The sequence below is a fragment of the Antechinus flavipes genome, chromosome 3 (genome assembly GCF_016432865.1).
Source record: "Antechinus flavipes isolate AdamAnt ecotype Samford, QLD, Australia chromosome 3, AdamAnt_v2, whole genome shotgun sequence".
In the NCBI taxonomy this organism is placed as follows: Eukaryota; Metazoa; Chordata; class Mammalia; order Dasyuromorphia; family Dasyuridae; genus Antechinus; species Antechinus flavipes.
In genome coordinates, this window is record NC_067400.1 from 611278339 (window position 1) to 611302167 (window position 23829).

General features: G+C 44.2%; 1 protein-coding gene across 1 annotated transcript; it reads right to left on the reverse strand.

Annotated features, from left to right (window-relative positions):
• Nucleotides 1-473: 473 nt before the first annotated feature.
• On the reverse strand, nt 474-3815 carry ISG15 (ISG15 ubiquitin like modifier). The gene is made up of 2 exons (XM_051991411.1): nt 3676-3815; nt 474-1243 (listed from the first exon to the last, which is right to left on the reverse strand). The coding sequence occupies exons 1-2, from the start codon at nt 3676-3678 to the stop codon at nt 761-763; spliced, it is 486 nt and encodes a 161-aa protein (XP_051847371.1). The 5' UTR covers nt 3679-3815; the 3' UTR covers nt 474-760.
• Nucleotides 3816-23829: the final 20014 nt, after the last annotated feature.

Below are 23829 nucleotides of genomic sequence, written 5' to 3' on the forward strand. Positions count from 1 at the left end.
AGCCTGGGACGTAGCAGACCCTTAATAAATGATTACTGATTGATTGAGGGATTGATTTCATCTGAATTCTCTTCAGGCCCAATACAAATGGTTTAACCTCCTTGCTGTTCCCGAACTCAACACTCCCGTTGGCTTCCGGGTCTGCTTCCCATGACCGGAACTTGTGCCCCCCCCCATTCTCTAGCTCCCCTGCAGCTCCAGCTCAAGGGCCACCTTCTCCAAGGCTCTGTCGGCTTTCTCCTCCTTCAGATTGTCTTCTGTTTACTTACGTGTAACTATCACACCCCCCAATAAAAGGCAGATGTCTTGAGATAAAAGGTAGCGAGCTCCCTCCAGCTACCCGTCCGTACTCTGCACACCACAGATCCCGGTTTGTTAAACTGAACTATTGTTGGGAGACCCGGGTACCCTTTCAAGTGAGAAAGAAAGCTGAGCCCCCATCCCTCCATCTAGGGCAGGAAGAAGGTAGAGTGTGAGAGGCAGGTTTTCTCCTTTATTGACCTTCATAATTGACAGCTGGCCCCAAACAATTAAGGCAGGGAGCTTGCTGGGAAAGGGTCAGGATCTAGGAGAGGAGTCAAGCCCCAGGGGAGTGGGGAAGGCCGGGTCAATAGGGGAGCGTCAACCCCAATCTTCAGCCCCAGCCCTTTATTGATCCCAGTCCAGGGCCAGAGGACAGTCAAACTAAGGAGGCAAGAGAAGGGCAAGCCCTCCCCACAGATCTTCCCTTGCACACCTGGGTGCGAGGGCCCCGCGGGGCCTACAGCACCCCCTGTCCCAGCCCTCCGCGCAGCCTCAGGTTCATCTGGATGGTGCACAGCGGGCTGAGGCCGTAGTCTCCCAAGTAGTCCTTGTCCTCCATGCGCTGGTCCTGGAAGATGAGCCAGAACATGCTGGTGTTGACCTGCTCTTTCTCCTGCACCAACTTCTTGAGCTGGGCCACGGTCTGGCTCAGCAGGATGCGGTAGGGGCTGGTGCCGGAGTCCGTGCGCACCAGGACGTCCATGGGCTGGTCCTGCTCCAGCACCAGCAGCAGCAGCAGACTGTCCGGCCTCAGCCGGTGCTCCGACAGCCGCTTCCAGTTGAGCAGGACCTCCCCGCTTTCCGTGGCCAGCTTCTGGGTGTGGGCCGGCGTGCCCACCTGCCGGGCGAGCCGTTTCTTCAGCTCCAGGACGGTGAGGCTGTCTTCCACCTTCACAGAGAACTCCCTCCCGGTCATCATCTTCACCCTCAAATTCAGGATCTGCAAGAGAAACCAGGTCCTGTCTGAGGCTCCAAGGCCCACAGCCCGTCAGCCAGTGCCCCCCCTTTACAGAGGAGAAACTGAGCCTCGGGAGCGCTCGGGAGGCAGTCCCGGTCTGTGGCGAGAATGCTGGATTCTGAGTCCGATGGGTCTCGATCCTGCCTTCGTCACTTATTGCCCAGGTGATCTCAAGTGACTTAGGCCACTGGGTGGTGCAGTGGGGAGAGTCCAGAATGCTTGAGTTCAAATCCAGCACCTGTCTCACTGTCTCTCTCTCTGTCTCTCTCTCTGTCTCTCTCTCTCTTTCTCTCTTTCATACACACACACACACACACACACCTGCCACATCTTGCCTAGTTTTTGGGCCCCTTTCCCTTTTGTGAGCTGAGGAGGAGTAGAGAGACGGGAGGTGATGCACGGGGCTCTGCCCAGAAGACAGCTCCTCAAAAGATCCCTGGCTTTGGAGTGAGGGGTCCGGGCTTCAAACCTCACTTCCAACTCTCACTACTTGTGTGACTTGGCTCACATCTCTTCTGTCTCTAGATCACACTTTCCTCATCGGTTGGACTAGGTGGGCTCTAAGGTCTGGGGCAGGATTCAGTAACCGCGCCACACCCAAGCCTAGAACAACAGCCTAGCTAGCCACACCTAATCCAGCATGTTCTGTCCTACTTTATCTGTGGGGGGAGGGGGGGAGAAAAGAAAAGGGAGAGAGAGAAGGAGAGACAGAGAAACAAACAGAAAGATGGAGACAAAGAGACAAAGACAGAGAGAGACATAGAGACAGATGGGGACAGAGAGGTGGAGGGAAAGACAGAAACAGAAATGGAAAGAGAAAGGCAAAGATGAAGAGACAGAGAGACAGGGATGGAGAGACAAAGACAGAGAGACACAGAGATGAAGAAACAGAGAGAAAGAGCTAGAGAGACAGAGACAGACAGAGATAGAGAGAGACAGACAGACAGACAGAGACAGAGAGAGAGAGAGAGACAGAGAGAGGCAGAGATGAAGAAACAGAGAGAAAGAGCTAGAGAGAGAGAGACAGAAACAGAGAGCCAGAAAGAGACAGAGACAGAGAGAGACAGAGACAGAGAGACAGAGACAGAGATGAAGAAACAAACATAAAGAGCTAGAGAGAAAGAGAGACAGAGAAAGAGACAGAGACAGAGAGAGACAGAGAGAGAGACACAGAGAGAGAGAGAGACAGAGAGAGATGAAGAAACATAAAGAGCTAGAGAGAGAGACAGAGATAGAGAGAGACAGAGAGAGATGAAGAAACATAAAGAGCTAGAGAGAGAGAGACAGAGACAGAGAGAGAGACAGAGACAGAAAGAGACAGAGATGAAGAAACAAAGAGCTAGAGAGAGAGAGACAGAGACAGAGACAGAGACAGAGAGAGACAGAGACAGACAGAGAGAGAGACAGAGACAGAGAGACACAGAGATGAAGAAACATAAAGAGCTAGAGAGAGAGAGAGATGGAAAAGGGGAGAGGGGAAGGAGGAAGAGAGAAAGAAAGAGGGGAGAGAGAGGAGAGACAGAGACAGAGAAACAGAGACACAGACAGAGAGATAGAGAAGAGAGAGAGAGAGAGAGAGAGAGAGAGAGAGAGAGAGAGAGAGAGAGAGAGAGAGAGAAAGGGAGAGAGGGAGGGAGGGAGGGGCAGAGACAGAGAAATAGACACAGATACAGAGAAGAGAGAGACTGAGAAGTACTATCAGATTGTCCATAAACTTCTCAAGCAAGTGAGGTGAAAAATGCTGGCTTTGGAGTCAAATCTGACTTTAATTCCATTTTCCTGATGAAGAAACTGAGGCTTGTGCCCAAGAAACAGGCAAGGAGAGAAAGAGAGAGGGAGAGGGAGGACAAGGAGAGAGATAAAGACAGAGACAGAGAGAGATGAAGATACAGACACAGACAGAGGCAGATAGAGATGGAGAGACAGATGAGGACAGAGAAGAAAAGAGAGACATAGAGCAAGGTGGGGAAAGAGAAAGAGAGCCGGACTAGGTACCTCAGACCATCAGTATCCTCCAGCAAAGGGAACTCTAGGTCAAGCATTCTCATGCCCATTTTATGGATGAGAAAACCAAAGCTGGAACTGACAGAAACCTCGGAAGCCTGGACAGCGGGATACAGAGAAAGAAAACAGACTTGAACGCCAGAAAGGACATTCATTGCACTCCGGGGGCTCCTGGGAAGGAATTAACAGCACCCTGGCTGCTCCTGGGAGGGAGCTCGGGGCGCGCCGCTCAGACTCGGTTTCCCCCTCTGTCCCTTTGGCTTACGGGCTGGTCCCGCTCAGAAGGGAGGAGGAGAATGCCAGGAAGTGAGAGGAACAGCGAGGAATCGGGGGTGACTAGAAAACGGCACTTTAAAATGGGAGGAAAGGGAAACTGAGGCCCAGGGGGTGAGGGGCTCCCCCTCCCTTACCATGACTGCAGTCTGCGCAAGCTCGAGCTCAGGTGTGCGGGCTGCTGGCTCTCCGGCGGCTGTCACCGACTGTCACCGGCTCGGACATCCCCCTTTATATCCCGGCTCGGCGCTGGGCGAGGGGCGGAGTCAGAGGCTCGGTCCGAAAACCGAAACTCCGCTTTCCGGGCCGAAATGAGAGTTTCACTTTCCCTTCCGCGCGGTTCCCCGGCCGCACGCAGAAACAAAACTGGGAGAGGGAGGAGCCCCGGGGCAGACTTTCCTCCCTGAAAGGGGCTTTCCTCGGGGCTGGGGGTAGCAAGGCGTGATCCCCACCCCCACCCCGCCCAAGGAGACCCCGGATGGCTCGGGGGGCACCCACCTCTAAATGCAGAAATTCCTTGTGGCACAGAGAGGGCATTTGGAGAAAGAGGAACTGGATTCAAATGCAGCCTTATTGACCGTGTGACCTCTCAGCCTAGACTTCCCCACCTATCAGAGGAAGAAGCTAACGCCGAGGGTCCCTAATGCCCTAAACCTATGGTGAATGAATAAAGGGGAAAACATGTATTAAGCACTGACTGTGTACCAATCCCCGTGTCATCTTAACTTTGGAGTCTATTGTGTGTGGCTTGGAATGGTTTCCTGGGACTTACTGGGTTACTGGGATGGTTTATGGAGAAAGCACCTCTGAACCCGTGAGTCAACCTTGCCACTTGTCGCCATGACTATGACTATCTCTACGACTTGTAAATAATAATAATCATAATAGCTGGCATTTGTATGCTGCTTACACTGTGCCCAGGTCTTTGCAAGTATGAGTTCATCGATCAGCAGGATGATATCAGAGAAACCTGGGTATGGTTTCATCAATCAGCTGGATGATGTCAGAGAAACCTGGGTATGGTTTCATCAATCAGCTGGATGATGTCAGAGAAACCTGGGTATGGTTTCATCAATCAGCTGGATGATGTCAGAGAAACCTGGGTATGGTTTCATCAATCAGCTGGATGATGTCAGAGAAACCTGGGTATGATTTCATCAATCAGCTGGATGATGTCAGAGAAACCTGGGTATGGTTTCATCAACCAGCAGGATGATGTCAGAGAAGCCTGGGTATGATTTCATCAATCAGCTGGATGATTTCAGAGAAACCTGGGTATGGTTTCATCAATCAGCTGGATGATGTCAGAGAAACCTGGGTATGGTTTCATCAACCAGCAGGATGATGTCAGAGAAACCTGGGTATGATTTCATCAATCAGCTGGATGATGTCAGAGAAACCTGGGTATGGTTTCATCAATCAGCTGGATGATATCAGAGAAACCTGGGTATGATTTCATCAATCAGCTGGATGATGTCAGAGAAACCTGGGTATGGTTTCATCAATCAGCTGGATGATTTCAGAGAAACCTGGGTATGATTTCATCAATCAGCTGGATGATGTCAGAGAAACCTGGGTATGGTTTCATCAATCAGCTGGATGATTTCAGAGAAACCTGGGTATGGTTTCATCAATCAGCTGGATGATGTCAGAGAAACCTGGGTATGGTTTCATCAACCAGCAGGATGATGTCAGAGAAACCTGGGTATGGTTTCATCAACCAGCAGGATGATGTCAGAGAAACCTGGGTATGGTTTCGTCAACCAGCAGGATGATGTCAGAGAAACCTGGGTATGGTTTCGTCAATCAGCAGGATGATGTCAGAGAAACCTGGGTATGATTTCGTCAACCAGCAGGATGATGTCAGAGAAACCTGGGTATGATTTCGTCAACCAGCAGGATGATGTCAGAGAAACCTGGGTATGATTTCATCAATCAGCTGGATGATGTCAGAGAAACCTGGGTATGATTTCATCAATCAGCTGGATGATGTCAGAGAAACCTGGGTATGATTTCATCAATCAGCTGGATGATTTCAGAGAAACCTGGAGAGACTTACAGGAACTGTTGCTGAGTGAGGTGAGCAGAACCAGGTGATCAGTGTACAAAGCGACAAGATCATTCAATGATCAATTCTGATGAACGGGGCTCTTTCTAACAGTGAGATGATTCAGACCAGTTCCAGTGATCTTGTGATGGAGAGAGCCATCTGCCCCCAGAGAGGACTGTGGGAACCGAGGGTGGAGCACAGCCTAATAGTTATACTTTTTTGTTGTTGTTTGCTTGTTTTTTGTTTCCTTTCTCATTTTTTTCCTTTTTGATCTGATGTTTCTTGGGCCGCAAGAGAATTGTGGAAATATGTATAGAAGAATTGCACATATTTAAGATGTATTGGATTACTTGCTGTCTGCGGGAGCGGGTGGGGAAAGGGAGGGAGAAAAAAATCAGAGCACAAGGTTTAGCAAGGGGGGGTGTTAAACACTATCTATGCATATGTTTTGAAAATAAAAAGCTTAAAAAAAAAAAGACACGTTGGAATCCTTACAAACTGTTAAGTCATTAGAATTGATAGAGACAATAATTATCTAACTTAGCATGGTTCAGTATGATTGGTCTGATCTTACAAGGAGATGTTATGGGCCAGAACTTGAAACAAGGTACTAAGTGAAACTGATAGAAACAATGCTCTGTTCCCACCTTTAGAGAGCTCATATAAGCAAGAAGCTCTTAGGGCCAAAGAGCACTCTGGGAGAAAGACCACAAGCAAGCAAGCCTACTCTCGGAGGCGCAGTCAGATTCATTCCATTTTCCACCTTTGTGCTGGCTGGAGGCTTGGAACCAAGCAGAGAGAGAGGCCACCAAGAAAATAATCAGGCTATTTTTGAGGAAGCAATAAAACATCTGAACTTTTAACACCTGGCTACATTTGGAGTGATTATTACTTTGAACCGAAACTAAGGCTGCCTCCAGAAAACTTCCCCAAGAAACCTGTTCCCAGAGAACCATTATATTATATTAAAGAAGAAGAACACCACAGAATGTGATTTCATTTAATACTTGGGAGATAAGTGCTATTATTACTCCCACTTTACAGATGAGGAAACTGAGGCAAACAGGACTTGCCCAGAATCACCCAATTACTGAATGTTTGAAGCTGGATTTGAATCCCAGGCCCAGCGCTGCACCCACAAAGACGCCCAGCTATCCCCTAGGTGAATCACTACCTGTGAATGATTCACTTTGATCTTTCGGTTTCTTCAACTTTAAAGTGAGGGCTCCTTTCAGAATCTAAGAGCTAGTTTTGGAGTCTGAAGATCTCACCCCTCTCGAATCTCCCCCCTGCCACTTTTTACCTTCTTGACCTTGGACAAGTCACAAACAACGGATTATCAGTTTCCTTATTTGCAAATTGAGGGGGTCCTTTCTAGATCTAAATCAATGATGAATGATTAAATGAATGAAAAATCGTGTTACAAGTACCGACTATGTTTGATCTGGATCTGGAGTTAAAAAACCTAGAATCAAATCCCAGCCTTATTCCTTATACCCCATGAGACTTCGGGCAAGCCACTTTCCATCCCTAATCCTCAATTTCTTCATCTGTAAGAGGAGAATGGGCTTCAGGTCTGCACCTGTGATGCTGTGGTCCTGTGAGCCCAGGTACAAAACTTTCACCCTGGAAACAGCCCAGAACTACTGAAAGTGTTTCTGGAAATTGGTTCTCTTGTACCCCCTCTCTTCTCACCTCTCACCCCCAGCTCCCTTGATGCACTTACAGGAAATAAGGTCCAGAAAAAAAAAGAAATCAAAAGGCACTGATTTGTTTTTTGTTTTTTTAAGACTCTGTAAAGACCCTGCAGGAGTAGCTTAGCCATTGAGCAAACTCCTGGCAGTTCAGGACATATTCAAGGCCTGGAACAACTTCCCTAACTAGGATCCCGATGGTTCTAACAGAGGGCAAGTTGCCCAGGGTCACCTGGAAAAGAGGGTGGCTCTGGGAAAAAGTATTTTACTCTCTTCTCACACCCATTAGCTACAATATCTTGTAATGGAGCTACTCTAGGAGAGCAAGCCCTGGGTAGAAGAAGCCAACCATCCTCACCACCCAAACAACTGCCAGGGCAGGGCAGGAAAACCAGCCCAACTGAAGGGGCTCCTGATGGAAAGCCAGGAGCCAGAGTCCAAGATCTCTGGGAACTCTTGTGTCTAATAGCCGGCATCCATCATTGACCTTTGTGGTCAGCTGCGGCTGATGAGTAGAGAAGGCAGTAGTGAGCCTCTCATCGCTCCATCTCTGCTATCAGCCCACAGTCATCATCCTGGGAATATCCTATTGGAAATGACTCTTCACTTTCTCTGTCAGGGTCCACAGCCGTCACACCACAGCCAGAAGTCCAGAAAATCCAGAAAAGAAAAATCTTGGAGAGAAGCTAAGTGGCACAATGGGTAGAGCACCAAAGCTGGAGTCGGGAAAACCTGAGTTCAAATGTGACCTTATTTATGTAACCTTAAGCAACTCAGTTAACCCCAATTGCCAAGGAAGGAAGGAAGAAAGGAAGAGAGGGAGGGAGGGAGGGAGGAAGGAAGGAAGGAAGGAAGGAAGGAAGGAAGGAAGGAAGGAAGGAAGGAAGGAAGGAAGGAAGGAAGGAAGGAAGAAAGGAAGAGAAAAAAAAAAGACCTGGTCACTGAGAAAGAGTTTGACATCAGAAGTTAATATGGTTTTACCAGTGGAAATGCCATTAAAGAGGAGGCAAGGCCATCTACTTTGCTTTTGACCCTGAAGGATCCCTGGGCATCTCCATCTTTTCATCTACAGTTGAAGTTCCTGTACAAGTTATCTGGGAATGGGGGCTCCATGAAAGCAGGGACTGCCTCGCTTTGCTCTTTGTACTCCCCCCCCCACCCCGGGCTTACCACAATGCTCTGCACATAGCAAACGCTTAATAAATGCCTTTTTGTGAATTATTTATACTCACTCATATGAAAACTGGATCAAGAGGGAGAAAGATATTCACCAGAGCTACCTAGATTCATGTACCCGTCGAGGAATTGAGATAGGGACCGACCCAGGGAGTCCCGCTAAGCTGGCTGCCTAGCAGAGAGGCTATGCTGAAGGAGGAGCAGTAAGAGGACCCCCTGGAAAGGGAAAGCACATCTGGAGTCCTGAGGTACAGGGAGCAGTCACTGCCAGGCTCTCTGGTTGGAGTCTCTCTTCCCATGGGTGCTGTCCAAATTTGCGAGATTCACAGGAGGAATGTTCTCTTGTCATTCCTCCTACCGCCATCTTGGGAAAAGGAAGGCATCCCACTTGGACCACACCTTCACCTCTCCCTCGCCTGCTTGTGGGGCTAGGAGCAGTTGGAAGACATGGGACACCAGGGGGACCTGTCGCACCTTCAGCCTCAGAAAGTGTGAGAAGCATGGGAGGAGGGAAGAAGGAAGAACATTCTGAGACATTCGGTACAGTTATGGATTTAGAGCCGAGAGGGAGGTCACAAAACATCTTAGCCACTGTCCCGTTTTACAGACAGGGACACTGATTCCCAGAAAAAGCAAAGGATATGTCGAAGGGTCCACATGGCTGGTAAATATCACAGTCCAAATTCAGACCCATTTCCTCCTAACATTTAGGATGCTTCCACCTCACAAGGAATAGAGGAATGCTGGGATTGTTTTCTGAAAATAAAGAAGGAAACAAGTACTTACTATCAAACACATACTATGAGCCAAGCATTGTGATAAGTATAATATATATTATAACTATATGTTATATAACCACATAACATGTATTACATTATATAATATAAGTAATATATAATTTATATATAACAATTATAATATAGAATTCATATTATATATTATAACATGCACCATTATAATATATTGTTGTTATATAATATATATAAATTATAATTATTATATTAATATAATATAATAACAAGTATAAGTGAGAAGATAATATAAATGTTCTCATTTAAATATTATACATTATTATTTATCATTTATATCATATTATTATATATTATATAATATGACAAGTATAAGTGAGAAGATAATATTAATATTATATTATGTATATCATAACAAGTATTATTGATAAGATAATATCATGTTATATATCATAATATGTGTATTATTATATCGTATCATATATTATGTGTTATATGATTTATATACAAATTATACATTAGAATTATTATATGTTGATATAATAACAAGTGATAAGATAATATAAATATTACCTCAATTAATCCCCACAACAACTCTGCAAGGTAGGTACTATTATTACCCACATTTTACAGTCTAGGAAACTGAGGCAAACAAAGGTTAAGTGATTTTCCCAGGATTCCACAGCTAGTAAGTGTCTAAAATCAGATTTGGATTTGGATCTTCTGACTCTAGACACAGCTCTTGGGAATTGCTTTGGAATACACCATCATCTGGGACGTGGAGGGAGGACTGAGCAGTGTCTCTTGTCATCCACTGAGTCCACCAATCAAATGCAATGTTTGGGACAGGAAGTTAAGAAATGGGATCCTGGGTACCGAGTGTCCTCCATGGTCAGGGAAGGTTGGGTACCTGGCCACACACAGGAACAGCTGCTATTTCACCCTATGATTCCATTCATGAGTTCCTTTTCTTGCTTTAAAAAAATTATTCATTTGATCTTTTCTATCCCCACCCCCTATTGAACAAATTAAAAAAAAAAAAACTAACTAAAAAATAAAGCTTTCAAGGACAACTGGGTGGAATAGTAGGTACAGCACTGGCCCTGGAGTCAGGAAACCCTGTGTTCAACGATGGCCTCAGATACTTACTAGCTGTGTGACTCTGGGCAAGTCATTTAACCTCAATAAAAAAAAAAAAGGAAAAAGAAAAAGAAAAGAAAAGAAAAAGTCTTCATTTTGCAGTTGCAGAGTCCAGCAAATTAAATTCCTACATTAGCTATTTCTCAAAACATGTTTCTTTCTGCATTTCAAATTCATCATCTCTATGGCAAGAGAGGAACTCTCCATTCTTTTCTCAGAAAAAGAATTTTATTTTATATTTTATTTTATATTTAATTAATTTTATTTTATTATTTTTATTTTTATTTTATATTTCTTCCATACTGCTGTCACTGTATAAATTGTTCTCCCACTTCCTCTCACTTCACTCTGATTCATAGAAGTCTTCCCAGTTTGCACTGAAATTTCCAGTCTTGTCATTTTTTACAATCATAGAATAATAGGGCAGCCAGGTGGTACAGTGGATAGAGCACCAGCCCTGAAGTCAGGAGGACCTGAGTTCAAATCTGCTCTCAGACACTTAACACTTCCTGGCTGTGTGACCCTGGGCAAGTCCCTTAACCCCAATTGCCTCAGCAGAAATAAATAGATCATAGAATAACATTTCATTACATTCATGTGCCACAATTCGTTTAGGAATTCCCCAGCCGGTAGTTACCCCATTAAGTTTCCAATTAGTAGCATAGCCCGGTGAAGGATTCAGAAGAGTTGGGTGACTTTCTGGGCATGGTTCCAATTGCTTTCCAGAATGACTGAGCCAGTTCATCGCTCCACCATCAGAGCCAGTGTGCCTGTTTTCCCATAGTACCTACAAGACGTCATTTTCTGCTCTTGTTAACCATTGTCAATGTGAGGGAGACGCCCAAAGATCCTTTTAATTTACATTTCTCTTATTAGGGGTTTTGAGCATTTATTTTATTTACCTTATTTAACGATTTATTTGTTTATTTATTTTGCTAAGGCAATTAGGGTTAAATGACTTGCCCAGAGTCACACAGCTAGGAAGTGTTAAGTGTCTGAGATCACATTTGAACTCAGGTTCTACTGACTGGTGCTTTATCCACTGCGCCACCTAGCTGCCCCCTTATTTAATGATTTTGAGCATTTTTTTCCACTGGGTTGATGGTAGGTTTGATTTCTTCCCTGAGAACTACTTCTTCATATCTTTTAACCCTTTATCTACCTAGGGATATTTCCTATCCTTGAAAATTTGGATCAGTTCCTTATATATTTTGTATATAAGACCTTTATTAGAGAAATTTGCTGCAAAGATTTCTCCCCAGTTACCTGTTTCCCAACTAGTTTTTTACTCTGCATTTGTCTGCATACAAACTTTTGAATTTTATAGAACCAAATTTTATTGGTTTATTATTTATTATTATTTACTATTAAAATACTTTATATATTTTTATATAACCAAAATTTAATTGTATATCCAATATCGCTATCATTTATTTTGATATGAATTCTTCCTTTTATCCATAGATCTAAAAGGTACTTTCTGTCTTGCTCCTATATGGGCCTCTAGATAACACTATAGTGTATAGTTTGTATATATATGTATAAGATATGTATATATATATATAGTGTATGTGTATAATATATATGTATAATAAATCCACTGGTCCTGGAATCAGGAAGATTTATCTTCACCAGTTCAAATCTGCTCTCAAACAATTGCTAATTTTGGGACTTTGGCCAAGTCACCCCCTTTGCCTCAGTTTCTCCATCTGTAATACGAGATGGACCAAAAAAATGACAAACTACCCAGATATCTTTGTCAAGGAAAATCCCAAAGAGAGTTGGACACAACCGGAAATGACTAAACAACAATAAGACCTTTTTATATCGTAGCCATGTATCCATTTGGAGTTTACCTTAGGATCTGGTAAAAAGTACTAATCTCTTTCTTTCCTTGCTAAACTTCTATCCGATTCCCAAAAAAAGGGAATCTAGGGTATAATTCAAATATTATTAAGTTTCCAGAAACTCTCTCTGTCTTTTACCGGTTCATGTTCTATCACTCTCCTAGGAAAAACATTTTCCCTTTGAATTAAATTCCCCTGTCTCCGTTTCTAACCACACACCGACAGACTCCCCACCCCCAAAATCATGGTAAATGACCTTTTGTAGCTGCTTCAAGTGACATGGAAACGCAAATGAACATTAGCAGGCATATGGCTTCCAAATGTAAGCCATGGCGGTTACAGCAATGGGATGAATGTCTTTCTCTCTCATGCTCCGTCTCCCATCTGCCAAAGGGGAAATAAGCAATGAGGTGTGATGGGACAGGTTCGGGGAATCAAAAACTTCCCTAAGCAGTGAGAGGAAATATAAAGAAGGCCACGAACTAGGTTCTGTGGACCTCACCAGGTGACCAGTTGTCTGAAGTTCCTACCAATCCGCTTTCTATTCCTTTGGCCAATATCTATTTCTTTCCACGTTCTGGGGACATCCTCATCTCCCTATCCATCTCCTCCAAGCCAAAAGCAGCTTGTTGGCCACTCTTCCACTCTCCACCTCATTAGCTAATTCAGGACCTGAAGCACCAATCCATCCATCTCCTCTATCTGTCCTGGGGCCAGCTGGATTCTCTGCTGAAATCTCTTTCAAGATACTGGGAACCCGAAAGACCAATGGCTTTCTGGTTCAACCAGCAGATGACGAGCCCCTCGGTCTTAGTGACATTTCTGGAAGATAATTATACCATCAAGCAATCAATAAGCATTTTTAAGTCAAGCACTGAGTATACAAATATGAAAGCGGTCCAGTCTCTGTCCACAAGGAGGTTCCGCTCTCCTGGGAGGATACGAGATAAGAAACCACAGTCATGAGAGAAATCTGGAAGGGCTTCCTGTAGAAAGTGACAGTGGAGTTAAAGCTTGATGTAAGGTGAGGAATATGAGAGGGAGAGAGAGATAAAGAGCTTATCAGGCAAAGACAAGAAAGTGAGCATGGAATGATCCATTCAGGGAATAAGACAGATCACTTTGTCCTACATGGAAAATGTGATAAAGGAGAGACATGGGAACTCAGACTGAGAAAGTATATTAGAACTGGACTCTAAAAGGGTTTACATATCAAAGCAATTGGTTCCTTGAGTTCAATTGTTCAGCCATGGCTGACTCTTTGTGACCCCATTTGGGGTTTTCTTGGTAGATATCCTGGAGTGGTTGACCACTGTTTTCTCCAGCTCATTTTACAGATGAGGAAACTGAAGCAAAGAGGAGGAAGTGACTTGCCCAGGATCACACAGCTAAGAAGTGTCTGAGACTGGGTTTGAACTCAGTTCTTCCTGACTTCAGGCTTGGCACTCTAGGTGTCTGAGAGAGATAATAGCTTGCGCACAGGAAATACATCCTGTTTTCAGAATAGCAAGTGCTTGAGGGTAAGTGATATATAATCATTCTGGAAATATAAACTCCACAATATACATATATATGAGAAAATCCACAAAATAAAATTGGACATATTGTAATTAGAAACTTAGAAACTTCTCCTTGAAGAAGAATTGAAACAAATTCACCCCGTTTCATTTTTAACCCAGGTGGAGGATTATGGGGATGTGACTCCTGTCACACAACCTTCATATGTTGATGGTTTTTGCTACTTCCCTCCTTTCCTCTTCTCTTTTTAAAAAAGTCTTTTTTTGAGGGGTGACTCACTGGATAGGAGAGAGCCTAAGGAGCATATTCCAAAATTAAAGTGTTGTAAAAACAAAAGATTAATAAGCTTTTTATAAAACTTGCTTTTTTATTTATTTTTCTCAATTACATATAAAATAATTTTAAAAATTCATTTTTTAAAATTTTGAGTTTCAAATTCTCTCCCTTCCTTCTCCCCTCCCTGAGGAAGTGAGCAATTTGATAGATTATAGATGTGGAGTCATACAAAACATATTTCCATATTCATCATGATCCAAAAAAAAAAAAACACTGGACAAAAAGAAAGAAAGTTAAATCTGCTTCCATCTGCATTCAAAGTTCATCAGTTCTCTCTGGAGATGGAGAGCATTTTTCATCATGAAGCCTTTAGAATTGTCTTGGATCATTGCGTTGCTGAGAATAGCTCAGTCATTCATAGTTGATCTTTGTACAATATTGCTGACACTGTGTACAATTCTGGTTCTGGTTCTGTTTATGTCATTTTGCATCAGTTTATGTATCAACACAATTTTTAAACAAAAGCCAGATTATAAAGAACTTTCAATGCCTAATTAATTAATATTTTATCCTAGAGAAAATACATAGCCACGAAGATTCCTTAAAGATTGGGATAAAACAATTAGACTAATTTTTTAGGTTTGTTTGTATTTTTTGACAAGCTAATTAGGGCGAGTGACTTGCCCAGGTTCACACAGCTAGTAAATATTAAGTGTCTGAGATTTGAACTCCAGTCTGGTGCTCTCTCCACTACACCATCTAGCTGCCCTCCCCCCTTTAGGATTATTTGTCTTTGGTCCATTCTTTCCAGTTTGTTGTTGTTGTTGTTGTTGTTGTTGTTATACAATTTGAGTAAATGCCTTTGTTAAGAATTAATTGTGTCTGTATACTTATTTTTGTATTTAATTTATACTTTAACATATTTAACATGTATTGGTCAACCTGCCATCGCGGGGAGGGGATGGGGAGAAGGAGGGGAAAAATTGGAACAAAAAGTTTAGCAATTGTCAGTGCTGTAAAACGACTCATGCATGTATCTTGTAAATAAAAAGCTATTTAAAATTTAAAAAAAGAATTAATTGTGTCTACTGATATGATTGCTTGCAGGAAGCATCCCAGCAGGGGTTATAGTAGTAACACCACAGATTTCTCTCTAGAGCTGTTCTTACTGACCTGAGGATAATTGCTTCCTGGGGAATCTAGCCTGCAAACCTTGGGTGAAAGTTGGAAAACCCGGAGGAAGTACTATATGAAGAGGTTAAGCTATGTCTTTGAATCTGTGACTGGAAAAAGGAGACCACAGCTGTCTGTGAGATAGGAAGTACACTGAAGGACCTGGGAGCACTCGTGAGTAGGGCTGGGCCACAGAGATGGGGGGAAGAGTTAGGGAGGGGCCTGTGGAAGGGTCCAGGGGCCACAGTCTGGCCTTCTGGGAGGCCCGAAGACAGCCGGAGAGAGAGATTATCCCGGTTCTGGAAACCAAGCCCGAGGAAGCTTGGGAGCCCGGACCCCCGAGCCTCTGAACGAGCTGGCCAGAGCTACGTGGCAGGCTGCCCAATGCCTCTCTCCCTAATGAACCAAGACCCCCTCCTCCTTTCTCCAGCTTCCTTTCTCACCACTGGCTTCCTATGGGAATTGGAGGCAGGGAAGGGAGAGCTGGAAGACACCTGTTCTCAGGCCTGGGGATCTCAGACACTGAATGTGGAAGGGCTGGGGGGCTTGCTGGACCAGCTGACCTGAGCAACATCTGGAGACTGAAGATTAGGGAGTCCCAGAGACATCCGTGGGAAAAAGTACCAGCCAGCTGGGGGGAGGGGCGCTTCCAACCTTTTTTCTCCCTCCCAGCTGTTCCCTGGATCCTTTCCCTTCCGGGCTCCAGTCCAGCAGCTGTTAACCCTTTCAATAATCATGATGACTTACAGCCTGTTAAACAGATAATAAAAAGGGAAAGGAAATTTAATTTGGAACCTTAATGTACACCTTTCAAATTTAGGCCAAACTCACAAAAATAATTTTGTTTCTTTAAAAGAGAATAGCATTGGGTCCTGGGGGTATGTGCACCCTGGGTCCAAGTGTCCAATTCAACTCAGGAACTCCAGGGGAGTAGAGCAGCTGGGGAGGAAAAAGGAGTTGTGAGAAGAGTCTTCCCTCCAAGAGCCCTGGCTCCCCTTGACAGCTTAGCTTGGTGGAGGGAAGGCTGGCAAGCCCATATTGGGGCTGTTTTGAGGTCAAACATTGGCAGGGCAGAGGGAAGACCAGAAGAGCTGGCCTGAAGCTCCTCCGATATTTCCCTCAATATAATGTAAACTCCTTGAGAACAGAAACTGTAACAGGAGGAGAAGTTCCTCTACATTTGTAGCAAACAGACCAGGCCTGATCCATAACCACTATAGGAAAAGCGAATGAATGAAAGTGAATGAATGGGGGAAGGAGGGGAGTGCTAGACTTGAGGCTCTGAGATCTGGACTGGGCGACCCTGAACTCATACCCTGGCCATGGGGCAGGACCTGAATTTGCTGTTTCTGGTCTGAGTCGAGTTCTGGACCCAGGGCTCGGAGGTTGGGATCAGAAAGACGGGGCTTCCTCATGTTGGACTTTCTCCCAAACCCCCTCCTAGAACACAGCCACAAATGAAATGTAGCTCTCACCTTCCCCAAGGGTATCTCCAAGGTAAAAGCCGCTGTCCAGAGAAGGACGAACTCCAGGGGCTTCCCCCTCCTCAGCCTAACCCAGTACAGGCAGTATTGGCTTTAGGAGCCAGAAGATCATAGATTTAGAGCTAAAAAGGATTTTGGAGACCACCAAGCCCAGATAAGGAAACTGGGGGATAGAGTGGTTGAAAGACTTGCCCAGGATTGGACAGTAACAGGGTTGGAAAGTCAGCTGACTCCAAATCCAGGGCATTTCCCACAGACCCACAATAGACTGTGAGCTAGTTGAAGGCAAGGATTATCTTTCATTTTTCATTGTAGCCCCAACACTTAACCTTTCTGAGACGCAGTTTCTTCATCTATAAAATTGTAGCAATAATCATAACATAAATTCAAACTCCTCACACACAGGCTTTGTCGTGGATCTGATAAGTCACTTCATTTCTTAACCCCCAGTCAACTTTTTAAGGCTCATTGGTGAAAGGAGTTTCCTTGCCAGGAACTACCTAAATAAAGGAACTCACAAATTAGTCATTACATATGTGTGATAGATAATGTATTACAAAGTGTGATGTGTGTCATAATAATTACATGTGTGTGATATATCACATACATTATACCTATATCTGCCATATGCATGTGTATGGGGTGATAGAGATAGATTTAGAAAAGAAAGATGACTGATAGATAGAAAGGAAGGAAGGAAGGGAGAGAGAGAAAAGAATGGAAGGAAGGAAGGAAGAAAGAAAGAAAGAAAGAAAGAAAGAAAGAAAGAAAGAAAGAAAGAAAGAAAGAAAGAAAGAAAGAAAAGAAAAGAAAAGAAAAGAAAAAGAAAGAAAGAAAGAAAAGAAAGAAAGAAAGAAGGAAGGAAGGAAGGAAGGAAGAAGGAAGGAAGGAAGGAAGGAAGGAAGGAAGAAAGAGAGAGAAAAGAATGGGAAAAAGGAAGAAAGAAAAAGAAAGAAAGAAAGAAATGTGGGTGATTGATGGATAACAGTTAGATTGATGGATGTGTGGCTGGATGGATAGATAAATAGATGGGTGCATAGATAGTTGGATGGATGGTTGGATGCTTATATAGACTGATGGATAGATAGATAGATAGATAGATGTGTGTATGCTTAGATGGATGGATGGGTAGGTAGATAGACAGCTAGATAGATATAGATAGATAGATGGATACATGGATGGATGGATACATAGAGAGATAAATGGATGGATACATAGATGGAGGGATGGATACAGAGAGAGAGAGAGATGGATGGATTGATGGATAGATATATAGATTTGTGGCTAGATGGATAGATAAATAGATGGATACAGAGTGGATGGATGGATGCTTAGATAGACTGATGGATGGATGGATAGATAGATGTATGGATGCTTAGACAGATGGATGGATGGGTGGGTGGGTGGGTGGGTAGATAGATAGATAGATAGATAGATTAGATAAATGGATAGGTAGATAGATATGTGGATGCTTAGCTAGCTAGATGATGGATGGTTAGATACATGGATGTCCGGGTAGATGGATAGATAAATAGATGGGTGCTTAGATAGATAGATAGATGGATAAAGATGCAGAAGGACAGATAAATGATAGATATACAACTTCTTCACAGAGGTATTGCAAGGACAAGAATTCTAAAAGGCAGAAGGGAGGAGGAAGGTACTTCAGGGCACACAGAATGCAGCTTGTACAAAGGCCTACACGCAGGAGACGGAACGCTGAGCTCAGGGAACAGCTCTCTAATTGTCCAGAGTGGCCTGAGTGACTAACAATGAATCATCTAAAACGAACCTGGAAAAGCATTCCCGAGGCACCGAATGGGAGAGTCAAAAGCGAGGTCAGCATCCAGCCCACGGCCCGCAGGACCTCATGCCCCATCCCCGCTATAAATGCAGGGGGGAGAGAGAAGTCTGCATAGGAAGGGCCTTGAATGCCTTATTGATTCTGTATCTGATCCTAGAGGCAAAGAAGGCCACTCAGGGTTATTAAACTGGAGAGCAATGTGACTTCAGACCTGAGCTTTAGGACAAATCTTTTGGCAGCTGTGAGGAGAAAGAAATGAGACTGGAAATAGAGAGACCAATTAAGAAACATGGAGGCTATTTCCCAGTAGAGAAATGGTCAAAGAATGTGAACAAACAATTCTCAAAAGAATTACAGATTATTAACAACCACCTGAAAGAAGGGCCAGTAGGCGACGTCATGCGCACAAAAGGAAGACTCAACTTTCTGAGTTCAAATCTGTCCTCAGAACTGTCTTAGCTACATGGCCTTGGGGAAGTCACTTATCCCTATTTTCCTCAGTTTCCTCTTCTGTAAAATGTATAAAATGTAAAATGTGAAGGAAGTGACATACAAAATCCCAAAAGGGGTCACAAAAAGTTGGGCAAGACAGAAATGATTGAACAATAGCATGAGACCATTTGTAATAAGGAAAAATGCAAATCAAAACAACCTTCAGGTTTCACTTCATCACCAGAAAATTGGTAAAGATGACAAAAGATGAGGATATACTGTAACCTATTCAACATGTAAAGGACTGCTTGCCATCTGGGGGAGGGAGTGGAGGGAGGGAGGGAAAAAAATCAGAACAGAAGTGAGTGCAAGGGATAATGCTGTAAAAAATTACCCTGGCATGGGTTCTATCAATAAAAAGTTATTTTAAAAAATTAAAATAAAATAAAATAAAATAAAGATGACAAAAGATGGGAAAAGTCAGTGTTGGAAAGAGTGTGGAATGGTAGGCATACTTGTACATTGTTGGTGGAGTTGTGAATTAGTGCAATTATTCTGGAAAGCTATTTAGCATTATGTAAATGAAGTGACTGAAATATACATACCCTTTGACCCAGAGATTCTAGTGCTAAGCTTATAATTTAAGGTTGTAGCCACCCAGCTGCCCACCAAAACTCAAAATGGTCATTGACAAAAATAAAGGTGCCACCTACAGCAAAATAGTTGTTTCTTTAATGATATTTTATTTTTTTCCAAATAATTTTGGAAAAATAATTTTCACCATTTACCTTCACAAAACCTTGTGTTCCAGATTTTTCTCTTCTCTCCCTTCCCCAAGACAGCAAGTTATTTAATAGAGGTTAAATGTGTGCAATTATTCTAAATCTATTTCCATATTTGTTATCCTGAGTAAAAAAAATCAGATTAAAAGGGAAAACATATGAGAAAGGAAAAAAAAATAAGCAAACAAACAACAACAAGCAAAAAAAGGTGAAATCACCATGCTTTAATCCACATTCAGTCTTCATGGTTCTATCTCGACATAAAATATTTAAAGCTACATTTCTGGTAGGAGCAAAGAAACAGGGACAACAAGACACAAGAACCCAATGAGATCCCAGGTGACTTTGTGTCCATTTTATAGATGAGAAAACTGAGGTCAGAAAGGTAAAAATTGCATATTGTGGCAATAAAAACGTTCAAGAGAAATGATTTGGGGCAATTTAATCATTTTATTAATAAATTAATTATTAAGAAAGTCATCATGTTAATTAATAAAAGGATGGCCATTTGGCCCTCTCTCTGTTAGACCAAAGACTCCTCCCTCGTGATGATGGAAATTCAGTTTACATGCCCTTGGAAGACTAGATGTTTCTGAGGGTGACCACTCTGATTGGTTAACAATTAATGAGCAAACACAATGAGCACCATTAGCCAAACTTCAATTTTCTTTTATTGTCTGATAGGATCTTAACCTGAGCACATCTGTGAGAGAGATTTCTGATACTGCTTGGTCTCTCAATAAGGAAGTAGAAATATAAATATAATATTTAGTTGTTAATAAATAATTATTTCTCATATTAGCCATAGTCACATGGCTAATATCAGAAATACTATGTGAATTCAGGTTGTCCAGATGCCAAGGCCCAGAGGCAGGAAAGCCCGGGGGTTTGGGGGAAGGCAGCTGGAAGCCCAGCACAGAATTCTTTCTTTCTTTCTTTCTTTCTTTCTTTCTTTCTTTCTTTCTTTCTTTCTTTCCTGAGGCAATTGGAGGTAAGTGACTTGCCCAGGGTCACACAGCTAGGAAGTGTTAAGTTTCTGAGGTCAGATTTGAACTCAGGACCTCCTGACTTCAGGGCTGATGCTCTATCCACTGCCCCACCCAGCTGCCCCTAGAGGGGAGATTTCTATTCACTAGGTTGGGCAGGATGCCCTGTGAGTAAAGCATGAAGATCTTGTGATGCTGAGCATCCTGGGAGGGAGGAAGTGTCAACAGTTTCCGAGAGAATAGAGAGATGAAGGAGACAGGGCTTGGGAAAAGGCCACCAGACCAGGCTAAGAGGAAGAGAAGGAAGAAGAGGAGAGGAGGAGGAAAAGAACAAGGAGGAAGAGGAAGAGAAGGAGGAAAGGGAGGAAGAAAAAAAGGAGGAAGATTTGCGAAGGTGCCTTTGCTGGGATTTGCTGGGATTGAGTCACAGAAGCTGGACTCCCAGCCAGCCCTTCTAGCCTAATGCCATTTATTCCCCTTCACGCACACCGTGTTCCAGCTGAGCTGACCCACGTGAGCTGCTCCCTGGACTTGGCATTCAGTCCTGTCTCCCGAGCGCCGTGTCTCGTCTCTGTGCCTTCACTGATTGTCCTGCATACCTAGACCGGAAGGATCACAAAAAAATCGAGATTCCGAGCTAGACATGACTTCAGAGACCACCTAAGTCAAATCTTTTATTTTACAGATGGAAAAACTGAGGCCAAAGAAGAAAAGGTCACTTGTTCAAGGTCATACACTAGGTCATAGCAATGGAAGAGCCCTCAGTGGCCATGTAAGCCAATCCTTCATTTTACAGGTGGGGAAACTGAGGCAGGAAAGCTAAGTGACTTGTCCAAGATCACACAGACAGTATCAGAGCGGATATCTCATGAAATCCCATGAAATCAATCACTTTCTTCATCCTCACTTTTCTGTAAAATAGGCATGGGTAATTTTTCAGCATTGACCCTTGCAAAACCTTCTGTTCCACTTTTTCCCTTCCTTCCCCCCACCCCTTCCCCTAGATGGCAGGTAGACCAATACCTGTTCTTAATTAATTTTTAAGAAATTAATGTGTCCTTTCCATTATCTCCCCCATTGAGCAAATAAAAAAACAGACCCCAAAAATGAAACCCTCAATACTTCATTTTCATTCTTCTGAATTTAAAGTTTAAATTCATTACACTGTTCTTGATCTTTTGAATCATTCTCCCTCTTCTGATTGGCATACAGTAGGCTCTAAATAAATGCTTATCGGTGATATTGATGATGAAATTATCACCTAACAAGCAATTAATAAACACTTGTTGAGTAGAATTGAAAGGAGATCAATCGAATTGTGTTGGCAGAGGCCAGAATCCAGGGCCCTTGGGTGTTGGACCTCGGATTTAGGAACCTGCCTTATTCTCCTCAGGATCACACACAGTTTGTACTCTGCCCTCCTCATAAAGTGCACTCCCCGTGACTGGTCAGCAGGGAGAAAAGTTTGTCCCAGAGACGAGGGCACAGCTTGTCCAAGGGCCTGGCCACCCAGGCCCGTTGGCAGGCATTGGGTGGCACTACTAATAGGAACGGCCGACTCAGAGAAGCTGGAGGCCTCTTCTCCCTCTTGCCTCCTTTGGGGCCGGCCAAACATGTGTCACACATACCGTGGCCGTCCAGCTCTAGGGGCCGGGCCTGGCTGAACAAAGGCCTCCCCTCACATGTGGGCTCCCGGGCGCCCCGGCCAAAGCACTTGGACCTGAATGGTCCCTCGAAGAGAGAAGCCAGCATTCCAAACAGGGCTTTGGCTCCGAGGCCCCTGTACCCGTCCGGTGCCCAGAAGGGTCGGGGTCTCAAGGACCCTCAGCAGCCAGGCCAGAGCAAGAATCCCCCCAATATATCCCAGCTTGAAGAGCAGCAGTGAGTGTCTCCCTCACCCAGCCTGCTTCTGGACAGCCTCAGCTCCCAGAAGCCTTTGGTGAAATCAGACAAAACTGGATTCTTTGTAAATCCCCCTGGTTCTGTCTTGTCCTTGTCTCCTCGGGGCCCAAACGGAGCCGTCCTTCCTGCCTCCGACATTCATTCCAACACTCAGGACAAGCCCAGCCTACATCCCCAGCTCCTAGAACCAGTCCCAGGGCAGAGGCTTATGGGTTTTGCCCCGTGGCAGAGGAAACTGAAGGACACAAATTCAGAAAACCAGATGGACAAACCTTCCTGAATTTTTCCAGGACCAAGCCCCCGGTGCCTGAGAGACGTGGACCAGAGTGCTGTTGGAACCGGGGAGACCTACGTTTCCTGGACGCCAGCCAGGGCTGCTGGGAGCCCAGAGGCCGGGAACAGACCTGGAGCACATGGAGTTAACTGCGCCCAGCTGACTGATCTAGGACCAGCTGAGGACCTTCATGCAGGAAGGAAATAATAACAGCTCCAGGACTCGGGCTGAGAAACTGCAGGGACCCCAGGGAGACTTTCTGTCTTCTGCTTTTAATTTCCTTGCCTGAGGTTTTTACCTGATTCTACTTTCCTGTTTACTGTTCGGGGCCATCTTCTACCTGGGGCTTGTGAATGTTTTTATTAAAGGGATTGTTTATCTAAGCCCTCGAGCTCTGAGTGATTCATGGCACCAGATGTGTCTGGGGTGGAATCCCAGACCACAAAAGCAAAAGCGGCTTGAAGTGAACAAAGAGCCTGGTTTGCATTGACCTGGCCAGGTACTAATCTCAACTCTTGTTTTTTCCTTCTTTAAATTTTCACTTTATTGCATTGATTGACCAAGGCCAGAATCCAAGGGCCTGGGCCTAAGAACCTGCTTTCTTCCCTCGGGAGGTCACAGTTTCTGGGTCATAGTTCCCAGCCCTCCCACCCATCCGCATTCCCCACGATTGGCCAACCAAGGGAAAGGTTTGTCCTAGAGACGGACACAGCGGGCCAGCTGTGCCCATTGGAAAGGGTTGGCTGGTGCCGCTGGTAGGAACCGCCTTCTCGGGCTTGGTGAAGGGTCTCCCCTCCTCCATTCCTTCCTGTTTGGGAGGATTTTTTGTAAAATGACTTGCCTAAGATCACACAGCTGAGGTCGATTAAAATTCAGGTCCTCCCGACTTCAAGGCTGGTGCTCTACCCACTACACCATCTGGTTGCCCTAACGTCACTGGTACTGCCAAAGAGAGAAGTGGATTTAAATTCAAGGGACCTGGGTACAAATCAATCATTACCCCA